Source organism: Glandiceps talaboti, chromosome 8 (genome assembly GCF_964340395.1).
Source record: "Glandiceps talaboti chromosome 8, keGlaTala1.1, whole genome shotgun sequence".
In the NCBI taxonomy this organism is placed as follows: domain Eukaryota; kingdom Metazoa; phylum Hemichordata; class Enteropneusta; family Spengelidae; genus Glandiceps; species Glandiceps talaboti.
In genome coordinates, this window is record NC_135556.1 from 21,800,199 (window position 1) to 21,812,471 (window position 12,273).

General features: G+C 36.5%; 1 protein-coding gene across 1 annotated transcript; it reads right to left on the bottom strand.

Annotated features, from left to right (window-relative positions):
- Positions 1–540: 540 nt before the first annotated feature.
- LOC144439371 (monocarboxylate transporter 12-like) lies at positions 541–6,240 on the bottom strand. Its single transcript, XM_078128656.1, has 4 exons — positions 6,033–6,240; positions 4,229–4,372; positions 2,493–3,410; positions 541–680 (listed from the first exon to the last, which is right to left on the bottom strand). Exons 1-4 carry the CDS (start codon positions 6,238–6,240, stop codon positions 541–543), a joined length of 1,410 nt encoding a protein of 469 aa, XP_077984782.1.
- Positions 6,241–12,273: the final 6,033 nt, after the last annotated feature.

Sequence of the window (12,273 nt, forward strand, 5' to 3'; positions counted from 1 at the left end):
ATTCAGGTGTGAAAGTACTGGTCAGTTATGTACATCTAACTGTCCACCTTCTGTGATGATGGCACTGTAGATTGGTGGAATGTGTGTATGGTAGAACTTGCATGAATTTTAATGCTTCCATGATGAACATACAGAGAATTATAAAGTTCAATATGTACTGCAAAATTCAAACGCAAAAGATACATTATATTGAGACGCCGTTCAAGTGTCTACCTCATATTATTAGGTGCAAGCCTTCACATTTGACCGCGATCTTTCTTGCATATTGCAAACATTCTCCAGTATAGAATTTTATTTCCATCTTGTGATACTATGAGGTTATTGTTTAAATCATCATAATTGTTTTGGTTAATTTGTTGATATTTTTAATCCATTCACGACTAACTTATACAATCTCTACATCTACTTGTGTCACGTGATTCGTGTGCGTTATTCCATTTCTTTGTATTTTTATCAACAGCTTTCCTAAAAAAAATTGGGTGCGAAATAATCTTTAAATTGTTCTCAGCCATTGCAGAATTTTATAATTACAATATCTACTTATGTAGAGTTGTCTTTCTTTTTCGATTTTAAACGTTGATAAATAGTGGTTAACGACAACAATATTGCACAAGCTGCAGAACTGGCACCTCCAACGTAAAATGGTGTCCTCGAGTCGCTTGAAATTTCATACACTGTCCCTGTTAGATAAAAAAAGAGTAAGAAACGGGAAATTAATTTCACATTCGCAATGTTTTTCAATATTGGTATACATATACAAGTTTTACAAATAAGTATATTTACTTATAGCATATGTGTGTGTATTATCACGTAATGCATGCATAAACAGTATTCTGTTGCTGGCTTTGCTTCATTCAATACTGCATATTATATCGTTTGTCATGCATATATAATATTTACCATGTACGTAAACTTTACTAACAGATCGCAATAAATGTAAAACGGCATGACTATATAATCGACATTTTTATAAAAAAATTGAATATATTTTTTTTAAATACAATAATTTAGTAATCTTTTTCTTTATACCACTGCTTGTTTACTATCAATCTTGAGTAGAATCACTAGTAGCAGTAACGGGAACTTTTGAAAAAAAGTATGGGACATTTTTGAAAAAGTATGTGCTCTAATTTTCTAGCTCTTTACGCTGTTGCAGTTATTGAAGCGCATATAATAAGCTACATATTTACATCCTATCAGCAGAGCACACATTACAAATATTGACAAATCCATACATTTCTCACGACTGTTTACATGTGGACATCAATTTTCACAATACCATCAAAGACTAGCAGAGAGGTTCTTCAGCTAAGAATTATTGACGATTCATATAGTGTAAGGATAACGCCAAATACTGAACAGAAACTGCTACTAGGTTTCTACTTGACTAAGGCTGTAGTCAGAATATGTGGCCAGGATGGGGAAAATTGGACCTCAAAAAGTTTTGAAAATTTTATAATAATGTAGCGATCGAGACACAGAAGCAAATAACATCAGTTGAGAGTAAAACTGACGTTGAACAAAATTAAACCTGAGGACCAGCCGTTTACCTTGTACTTTTGCAAATTTCTTTTAAGGCTTTGCCACAATGCTATACACTATGATTTACCCACCCCTACCGTTAATTTAATCATGAGGCAGTTGATAACCAAAAGAATGTGCGTGTCTGCCTTAGTATATCTCTCTGTTTTTGTTTATATATATATATATATATATATATATATATATATATATATATATATATATATATATATATATATATATAACTCGGTGAGTATCAATCTGCTATAAGACAGTGCTCTATACCGCAGTGGCAGAGCGTAATAGTTTTGGTAGTACTGGAACTCTTTCTTGGGTGTAACTCGGAGTTTCACGCATATTGCGATCATCAGACACTCTGAGTGTCTGATGATCGCAATATGCGTGAAACTCCGAGTTACACCCAAGAAAGAGTTCCAGTACTACCAAAACTATATATATATATATATATATATATATATATATATATATATATATATATATATATATATATATATATATATATACATATATATATATATATATATATATATATATATATATATATATATATATATATATATATATATATATATATATATATATATATATATATATATATATATATATATGGACCCTGAAACCGATTATCACAATAACTTTAATGTAGTGTGCCGTACAATTGTACATTCTGTACATTTTCAGAATGCGGGAGGGACTACCTTATAATTCAATTGCACATACAGAAATATCCATGTAGCCTTGGGCGGGGGGCACGCACAATTCTTGTGTTCAATAACGGGAGACATGGGAAATTTAAAACGTGAAAATTGATGGGGCAGCGAAAAAACTGTCACCAAATTATTTTTTCTCAGACACCCCCCCCCCCCCACACACACACACACACACCCGCCGTAAATTCTGACAGCCGCCTAAAATCTATTATAGTATAGCCATAAAACATGTATCATTACCTGCGAGGGGTAGTAAAAGTGTACCAAAGGATTGTCCTGCAATAGTTAGTCCAATTGCACTTGGTAAGTTGCCCATGCCAACAATTGCTTTAGAAGACACTGTTAGTAAGGGAATAAAAACACCTATGGACAAACCAAACAACACACAGGATACCACCATTAAGCCAAAGTTTGAACTATACATGAACATAACGGTGGCTATAAACTCTACAGTTGCTGCTAGTGCCATGAGTCCGATTGGGGAAATAAGTCGCTTGTCAACAAACCATCCATGTACCAAGCGACCAGTCCCACTACCGGAAGCTATAATTGTAATCAAAATGGCGGCCATTAGAGGTGAGACTCCGATGTCAACTGCACGTATAACTATAAATATATAGTTTATTAGTTGGGATGCAGTGAATAATACAGCTGAAGAGGTGACACATATCAACACACGGTACTTAAGAAGCAGATGAAAACCACTAAGTTTTGAAGCAAGTGATGGTTTCTCGTTTTTTTCAGTTCTCGACGGGTTTCCATGATTCTCATTTGTACCATCTGTGGGCAGCATTTCAATTTCTTCACAGGTCCCTGCAAGTATTGATGAACCGTCTTTTCGCTTTGATGTTTCCACACCCTGTTCGATATGTTGTGTATCACCATTTATAGACTGGTCTCCAGAAATGTTCTTATTCTTCTTTTGGGATGGTTTCATAATGACAGCGCACACAGTAAGATTGGCAGCAAGACCTGCCAAAATCAAAAATGTTCCATGCCATCCGTAAAAGTCTATTAATGTCCGAGTCAGGGGAGGCAAAGCAATGCCACCGATAGCACTACCACTCATCGCAATACCATTTGCAAAAGCGAAGTTTTTCTGATAATATGTAGCAACGATTGCCATTCCAGGGACAAGAATGAATATCATTCCAACACCTACAAAAACAGCATGTGACAAGAATACTGAGTCAATGGAACATAGGTTGAAATGCGTGTATTTATGCAAACTTTAATCACTTGCTTTTCTAATATTGCACCCTTATTAACATGTTTCTTACCATCAAAGTGAATCTTTTCGAGAAATCCTTGTGAAAATTATCATTCTAAGTGTAATTTGTATGAACACATTGTGACCAATTAGCCTGTATGTTGCAATCTACGTTAATCTTTCAGAGATCAATACATAAATGTACAAGATATGCTAATGAGGTTATTATGCATGGATGTTCATAAAAACTTACAATTATTTGTTTAAATAGCAAGTTTGTGGCTTACATTTCAAGGAAAAACTCCCCTACATTTCATTACCATCTTCTCGATGTTTTTTTAGATATTAATCGGTACATTGACAAATAGAATGACAGACCGACATCTATACAGCATTAGCTTAGCCTAACCTGCATAGTGTAAAACTATGTTTTGACAGTCATTAGACAAAATATTCTTAGTTTTTCTGCCTCCCACCGCCGTTCTCTTCCCCCCCTCTCTCTCTCTCTCTCTCTCTCTCTCTCTCTCTCTCTCTCTCTCTCTCTCTCTCTCTCTCTCTCTCTCTCTCTCTCTCTCTCTCTCTCTCTCTCTCTCTCTCTCTCTCTCTCTCTCTCTCTCTCTTTTGGTGTGTTTCATCGCAATAAGAGGTATACTTCATTCTATTTAATATAATATTTAATATAATAGTTTTAAACACAATTATTCTTGTTATGAAAACAACATGAGTACAAAATTACAAACAAATCGTAATATAAAGCTATACTTACCGCGGACAATTCCTACCGTAATGAGAAGGTGTACCACATTTTCAGCGAAAAGAACTGATGCCATAGCAATCGTTTCAAGTACAGCTCCAAGGATGGCTATCCGCCGTGCTCCATACTTGGACACCAAGAAACCTGACATGGGAGCTAATATATATCAAGGATGGTTTTAGAAATTATGTATGTAGTATGTATGTATGTATGTATGTATGTATGTATGTATGTATGTATGTATGTATGTATGTATGTATGTATACTATGTATGTATGTATGTATGTATGTATGTATGTATGTATGTATGTATGTATGTATGTGTGTGTGTATGTATGTATGTATGTATGTATGTATGTATGTATGTATGTATACTATGTATGTATGTATGTATGTATGTGTGTGTGTGCATGTATGTATGTATGTATGTATGTATGTATGTATGTATGTATGTGTGTGTATGTGTGTATGCATGTATGTATGTATGTATGTATGTATGTATGTATGTATGGTCTTTCGTATGATTACATGAAGCTGTATTCTGAAGTTGTGACCATAGTCGAGCAGAATATACCACCTGTACGTGTTCTGTTCCATTGTGAGGTCAAAATTCGTGGTGGCAGTGAAAGAGCACTGACGTAAACATTGTTCATAAACAAAACAATGACAATTTCAAAAATGTCACTCTCTTTGAAATAATTATTTATTGTTACAATATTGCCTTTCTTGTTCACGATATTGGGTTTGTGTACTCCTTTAATCGTCAGCTTTTTTATGCAAAAAGTGTCATATCAATGTTTAGGGTTTGGATATGTTCCATATTACTACAAACTACATCTACCGCCCCATATGGAGGTAAAACATTTAAAATGAATATATCACGTAAAAATTAAGCTTAAGGCTCATGTCTCTGTAATGAGTTAGTCTGAGATTAGGCCAAATAAAACAATAGTGTGTTTCCGATAGTCCAACCGACCCTAGTTTAAGCCCAGACACTAAATATTTGAACATGCAAAAAGGTAAAAGATAACAAATTACTTCTATTTCGGTGTACACCGTCATGCCTTTGTCTCATCTGAGGTCATTTTGTTAATCGTATTACAGAGAGAAACCACGTTTAGACTATAATAATGCAGTCAGCATAACATGGTCGTCTACCTAACTTATAATTGACTTCTTTTACACCTCGTCAAACTCTCTCGGAAGTATTGTGACCGACGAGTATCTTATCTTCGGGTCGAAGTAAGTTTTAAAAATGTAACGCTAGGATCTGAACCTGTAAAATACTGTGTAAACATCCACAGACAGACAGGGTTTCTAGACACTTTATTTGATTGTGCTTCCCTAACTTTTAGGGGTAAAAACTTTCTTTCGGGAAATGTCCTTGACACTAAAGAATATCGGTAACCAGCTAGGTGTGTATATGCCATCTGTGTAAACATACACACTTTTTTCGTTTGTCTCAGATGATTTTCTCGATTGTTGTCATCACGTGCACAAACAAATGATTCAAGGTGCATTGTGTAACTGGTCTTAATGCAACAACATCATAATAAAAAAATATGTGTGAATACGTCATTCAATCACCAATAAGATATTTGCTGACACTCAATACATTCAGGGAACGGGAGATACAGCATACGGGCCTAACGAATCGGATGTTCTGTTTCACGGGCACACCTAACCGAAGTTCAAAATAAAGGCTACTGTATGATAATTCGTTTGACCAATGTGTCTGTCTCTTACTTGACTGTGGTAAACCTTTGTAAGTATAAATATTGATGAAATATAGAGGAATAAATATTATTATAATTACCTCCCATAGCCAGGGCAATTGCATACAGAGTGAATACCCACGTGAAAACGGAGGCACCCTCATCAAAGTAACTGAGGAATTCCGCCATGAAAATACCACTACACGATTGTAGATTATTATAGAAGTGAATGAAGAAACCACTACCGACAACAAGCCATTTCCAAATACCGTCTATGTCACGCCCAGGTTTACTGCTTTGTTTTGGCATGTCGCTGTCGCTCTCCGAAGATAGTTAATTACTGTATAAAATCTGTGTTGAGAGTAAGTACCATAGTGTGGGACTTGCCTATAAGTATACATATAAAGGGACACAATGGTCATACGAATATTAGAATACCGTGACCCACCCTTTGAACTCTATTGAGCAAATGCCACGAACAAACAAATCGTGACAATCATTTTGTAAATATTGTGTTTGGATTAAGGCATACGTAGCAGAAACACTGCCACTAGACTTGAAAAAAAAATATAACAAGGGACTCTTCGGATTAGGCAAGAACTACATGTAACCAATATGTGTGAACAGCCACTAATATGTTGATAAACTACCTGGGTCGGATTTACCAAATGCTCCTCCCAGATAAACAAACGTATTCCGTTGCACATGCGCAAACCTACTTCCGTAGCGTGGGCACATAGCCTGTTTGGACCTTGGCCAGGCCAAGGTCCACTATATAAAGAGGATTATGGGTAATGTATGCATATGCGGGAAATTCAAACTGCTGTAAGGAGCACTGACTTTGCCCTCATGTCTTCATCCCATTTTGCACTGAAAAAGTTTCACATGGCTCTCATATTTCATATATACTGTTTGTAAATATATAGTGATGCAACATGAGTAGAAATAACTGACGTTAACTAAGTTTGGTAGCCAATATAGCAGGTTTACCGTCAAACTGACCCAAAATTTGTTTCAAATTTGACTAGTAAAAACCGTTGGCCAGTTGTCAATTAGGCTTACAAGTTACACAAAGCATGATAAGACACTGTGAATGGTGCAAATAAACGACGTGGGAAATGCCAAATACCGAATGCAAACAATACAAGCGAACAAAAGAGTCTGTGTGCACTCTCTTAGCCCGATATTTTGCCTAAAATCAAGCTCACATGTGCGAACGGTACGTGAAAATGATACATTGTTACTGAAATAGAATGACATAAAATGAAACCAAAATGTTTCTCAGTTTGATCGATGTACGTTCTGGGTTGCTACACTCCTTAGTAAAATCACAATTTCATACAACTTTTTGTGCGCGCGACAAGTGTTTTCTGTCAAGTAGTTGTGTCGTTGACGTACCTATACCTAGTAGGCAGTGATGTAGATAATAGCCGGTTACCTACCGGTCACAACGCCCAGCTATAACTTATAAGTATAACCACGTACAACAGTTTAGTTGTGGGACCGGCTAAGGAAAGTACTAAAATCTGACGACCATTGAAAAAAATTCTAAGGTCGGAAAATTAAATATGAGTTTCCCAGAAGTACTAATAGCAAGTAAAATACCCAAAGTGTAAAAAAAAAAAGAAGAAGAAATAAATTCATAATTATTTGGAAAACATTTGAGGATTACGCGGTAAAACAAGACTGGCCACGCTATCGCTAGCGAAAGCCTTCGAACCAGTTTCATAGGGACCGGACGTTGAAGGAAGCGCGAAGCGAAGCCTGTGAGGTCAATGTAACGTCTCATGATGTATGATGCAACAACACGACGTTTACGTAGAGTAGAACTAAATGTTTTCTAAACTTCAACGGAAAGAAATTTTGTCGATCGGACACTGACTATTTTCAAATTCTTAAAACATCTGAGAAAAATAAAGAGAGGAAGCAAAATGTAGCACTGACAGACAAGATAGACGTACGGTACGTGTACAGGATGCGAGGCACACCATGTGGTGCACACTGGACAATGATCGTGCGTGTCACGTGTATGGCATCAGATGTAATACATGTAGCTAACCAAATATTCTTGGAATGCAGCCTTTCTTGTAACAAGTATTGGAAATTGTCAGAAACCTGAGGATTTTATGACTGAATATATTTCGATCAAGAATTCCCATACTTTCAGTTAAATTTTCTGATGACCCCGAAGCAAGACATGTTTGAAACATTTAGTGCGACATTTGATACTGATAAACGAGTGATATAATTCATAAACAAATCTAACGTTGGCAACTCTTTTATTTCTGTAATGATCATCAAATTTCAAGGACAACTGTCTATGTTGTACACATAGATCATACACCACTGCCTAGTCTAGTTCCTATACCTGTCGACTGTTCTCTACGATCTCTAGCTCTGTGCATGTTGTGGAGATGAACGTAACGCGAACTGACAAGACTACAAGTACAATCATGGAGGCATCATAAATATTTGTTTCATTCAAATTTGAAAGTTGAGAAATCGTATTAAATTCTTTCCAGATTTCTCAAAAATCGTTTCCAAATGTTTTGGCACTATCCAGCAATAATCCTCGTCATGTAAATGACATCGACTGACATCGTAGTCAAACATACGCACGGAGACAGAGCGGAGACCAAACAAGAGTCCGTACTCACCCCATCACGACGTATGCATTTATGCGTTTGTTTTGAAATAGCTGGGGTGGTACTCGTACACATCGGGATAACTCGGAGAAGCACATGTTTGTGATTTTATTGACTGTTTTCTGAGATGGGACATTGGGTTTGGAAATACAAGTTTAATCAATCATAAAACAGCCATAACAGATACTTTCAAAGAATTAGAACACGGAAGGAAAATAACGGGAACATCAATGACATTTCTACCAAACTCGAGATCGCACGTAGCTAGCTACCTAGTGTACAGTAAGTATGGAAGTGCAAAGCTTAGTCCGCCCTGACCCGTGCGATACTTGTGAAGTTAATTTTGAAGTTTTCACGATTATGTTGTCAAAACACGACCTACATGTAATCTGTAAAAAAAATTAACGATTGTGGTGTGATAACGATCGACCAAATGCCGACGCTAGTGTGAACGTGTACAACTGTAATCTAGTACCTTGTACAAATGATACAAGTAAGTTTGTTCGTACCCAAGAATTTCAGTTTACAATTTCAATGATACAAATTGTCACTGTGTAATAGTGTTTGGATCGTGTTAGAACAGGTCCCTCAAAATATAATTTTTCGGGTTATAATTTGTATGTATAAGTTTATGGAAATACGTGTTTCACCCAGACTGGGTGTCTGGCCGTACGTACGCACCGGAAAAAAACGTAGCAGAAACACTGCCACTAGACTTGAAAAAAAAAATATAACAAGGGACTCTTCGGATTAGGCAAGAACTACATGTAACCAATATGTGTGAACAGCCACTAATATGTTGATAAACTACCTGGGTCGGATTTACCAAATGCTCCTCCCAGATAAACAAACGTATTCCGTTGCACATGCGCAAACCTACTTCCGTAGCGTGGGCACATAGCCTGTTTGGACCTTGGCCTTTACGCGGCCAGGTCGGGATTAACACGAGATAAAACGATAAGATATTCTCTGGTGCACATTCATCTCATTACTCACGCTCAGTGTTCTGGTAGTGCGGATTTTGCAAGATATAAAACAAATTAATGAAGGGTAAATAATTTCAGATTAGGCCTAAAAAATAATTGTTTGGTTCTGGTTACCCGACCCCACCTAGCTTTTCACTGCCGACCTAAACTTTTTTTTACGTATTCGAGAAAAAAAATAAAATCGCACGAGAAATAGTGGATGCGGAAACTGAGGTCAACTTAAAAAGACAAAATAAAAATGTTCTTCCAATCTGTAATGGCTGTACACCTGAAATGAAGAAATAAACAACACAGAGACCACTTGGAAAACGGAAAACCTGATCTAGACACTAAGACAAAATAAAAATGTATTATAAAATACAAAATGTAAAAATTCTACCCATTCCACCTGTTCTAGAATTGAGCGTAATCGGAACCACAGTTTTTTAGTAGGCCTTACATATCATTGACATTGTTTCCAGTGTAACAATTCTACTTGTTACTATGGTTACTTCAATAAATATAGTTAAATATAGTTTTGGAGATTTTCGTTAATATTATAATTACTGTTTCAGTTACTATTATGTTATGTGATTATATGTCATTATAATAAATAAGCAAACAAAGCTAGGACTCGAGTTCGTCGTACTTTGAGAAAGTGGTTGAGAAAGTGGAGTATATTATAGCCTTACAGTAATAAATGATGGTGTACACCCATCACTTCTATATCTATGGTATTGTGAAATTCATGCCCTTCACCAACGCCCTGTTGACTTGTCATCACATATACTAGTTGAAATTGACCGGTTGAGAAGGGTCAAGGACTATCCCAGAGATATGATAGTTGTGACATCCGAAGAATATATACAACTCCTATATTTTGAGTCACATTTCGTATCTGAGTCAATAACAATTGTCAACTCCAAGGACAGTACAAGGTTATTGATATCACTAGGCCAAAGATGGCTATGATTAACTAATAGCCAATGGCTTCAATGACTGTAAACGTCATAAGCCACATCAGCCAATGGAAACTGAGTTCATGCCGCTATGAATAACATGTGGTATGAGCACATGTTTTACGGTGATATAACTGCTGGCACTGCTGGCTTTTCTCGGCTCCCCCTCCAGGACTGACTTTTTAAAAGTCAGTCCTGGAGGGGGGGCCGAGAAAAGCCAGCAGTGCCAGCAGTTACAGGGAGAGCAGAGCTTGCAGTCTGACAGTGAGCCAGACGCAGAGCCAAGGTTCAAGTGTGCACAGTAACGGATAGTGGTAGCAGCATTGTATATCTGAAGACAGTTCTACGACCAGTGAGATCTTTAGGTCAAGCGAGCTGTACCAATTGTGTGACTGCCTCGCTGTGTGCACCCGCGTTCGGACACTTCATTGACTAATTACATGTAACAGTAAAGTCAGCAGTTATTTTGCCGGCATAGATATCGTTTGAATGTTTTTTCAAATGTAATAGTCTTTTGATATATGTAGTAAAGAAAAGTTTCGATATTCTCCAATTATATGTTTCCAGGAGTTTATTACAGCAATCCATTCCACAGATCGCATTAAGGGATCCGTGTCCCGACTTACCCACAGTTTACCAAACGTTAACTTGTAAAACTCAGGCACGGCAATATTTTCAAAATTCCATTTCCGTACAGCATGAAACAATGCATATATGTTATTGAAATCTGAGATTCATTACTTTATCAAGTCGTTTTGATTTGCTTATTGGATAGAATTCCAATTGTAACAACTTGGCCAAAAATTATACACATGGCAACCAGCATCTCTGCTCAAAGGTGGCGATATTTACATTGGTATGATCCGGTTGCTTTGTTGTAAATTGTTATGAAAATACATTATTCGATCTTCGAATGCATATCCTACTAGTTCCAGCGTTTGAATGCGTGTAGACTACATGCGAGAGTTCGTGGTCACAGCGCCATCATGGGTTAAAAATGAAATACTAGTAGTTACTAAAGCTTCGCGACATTAGTTGGTGATAATATTACACCCCCCCCCCCATTGTCTATGATGATATCCACACCTATTTGTTATTTGAATTGATTTGTGTTTCTATCTTAAATTCTGATTGGTCAGTGTAATGGAGTCATCGGATATTAATCTTACAATCTTCATTTTTGATTGGTCAATACAATGTTCTTTTTTGCTTTCGATCTGCTCTCATCCTGATCGAAGCAGTTATTTTTCTCATAAAGAGCGATTTTCTTTAACCAATCTAGTCGTACTATACACTTTCATTATTATATTATGTAGACCCATTGCCTAGCAACCGATGCAATGTGACATGCGTATGTTAAATTTCTTTGTGAATGAAATAGAAAATATTGTTGGAGAGGGCATTGTGCAAAATTAATTGAAAGTTTTCAGATATCAATTTACTGGTAAAAGTGTGCAACGTACACATAGTATACTAATGAAGTAGACTACATGACACAAGACATGCGTGTACAGTAATACTGAGGGGTGAAAAGATCATCATATTAATACAAATTGTGATGTTGATAATTTCTAAAAGGAAGTTGTTTCAATATAACATTCAAGCTATTGATGTTGGAAACAGTGGTAGTAACGAGACATTGTCTGAAGAGAAACGCACAGAAATGCTTTTTATTAACGCGAAGCCATTGATAGACTAGCGTGCCTAATGAGGTATTAGTACATCTCATAACCTATTATCCGTGCACCTACGAGATAAATGCGTTCATAATAA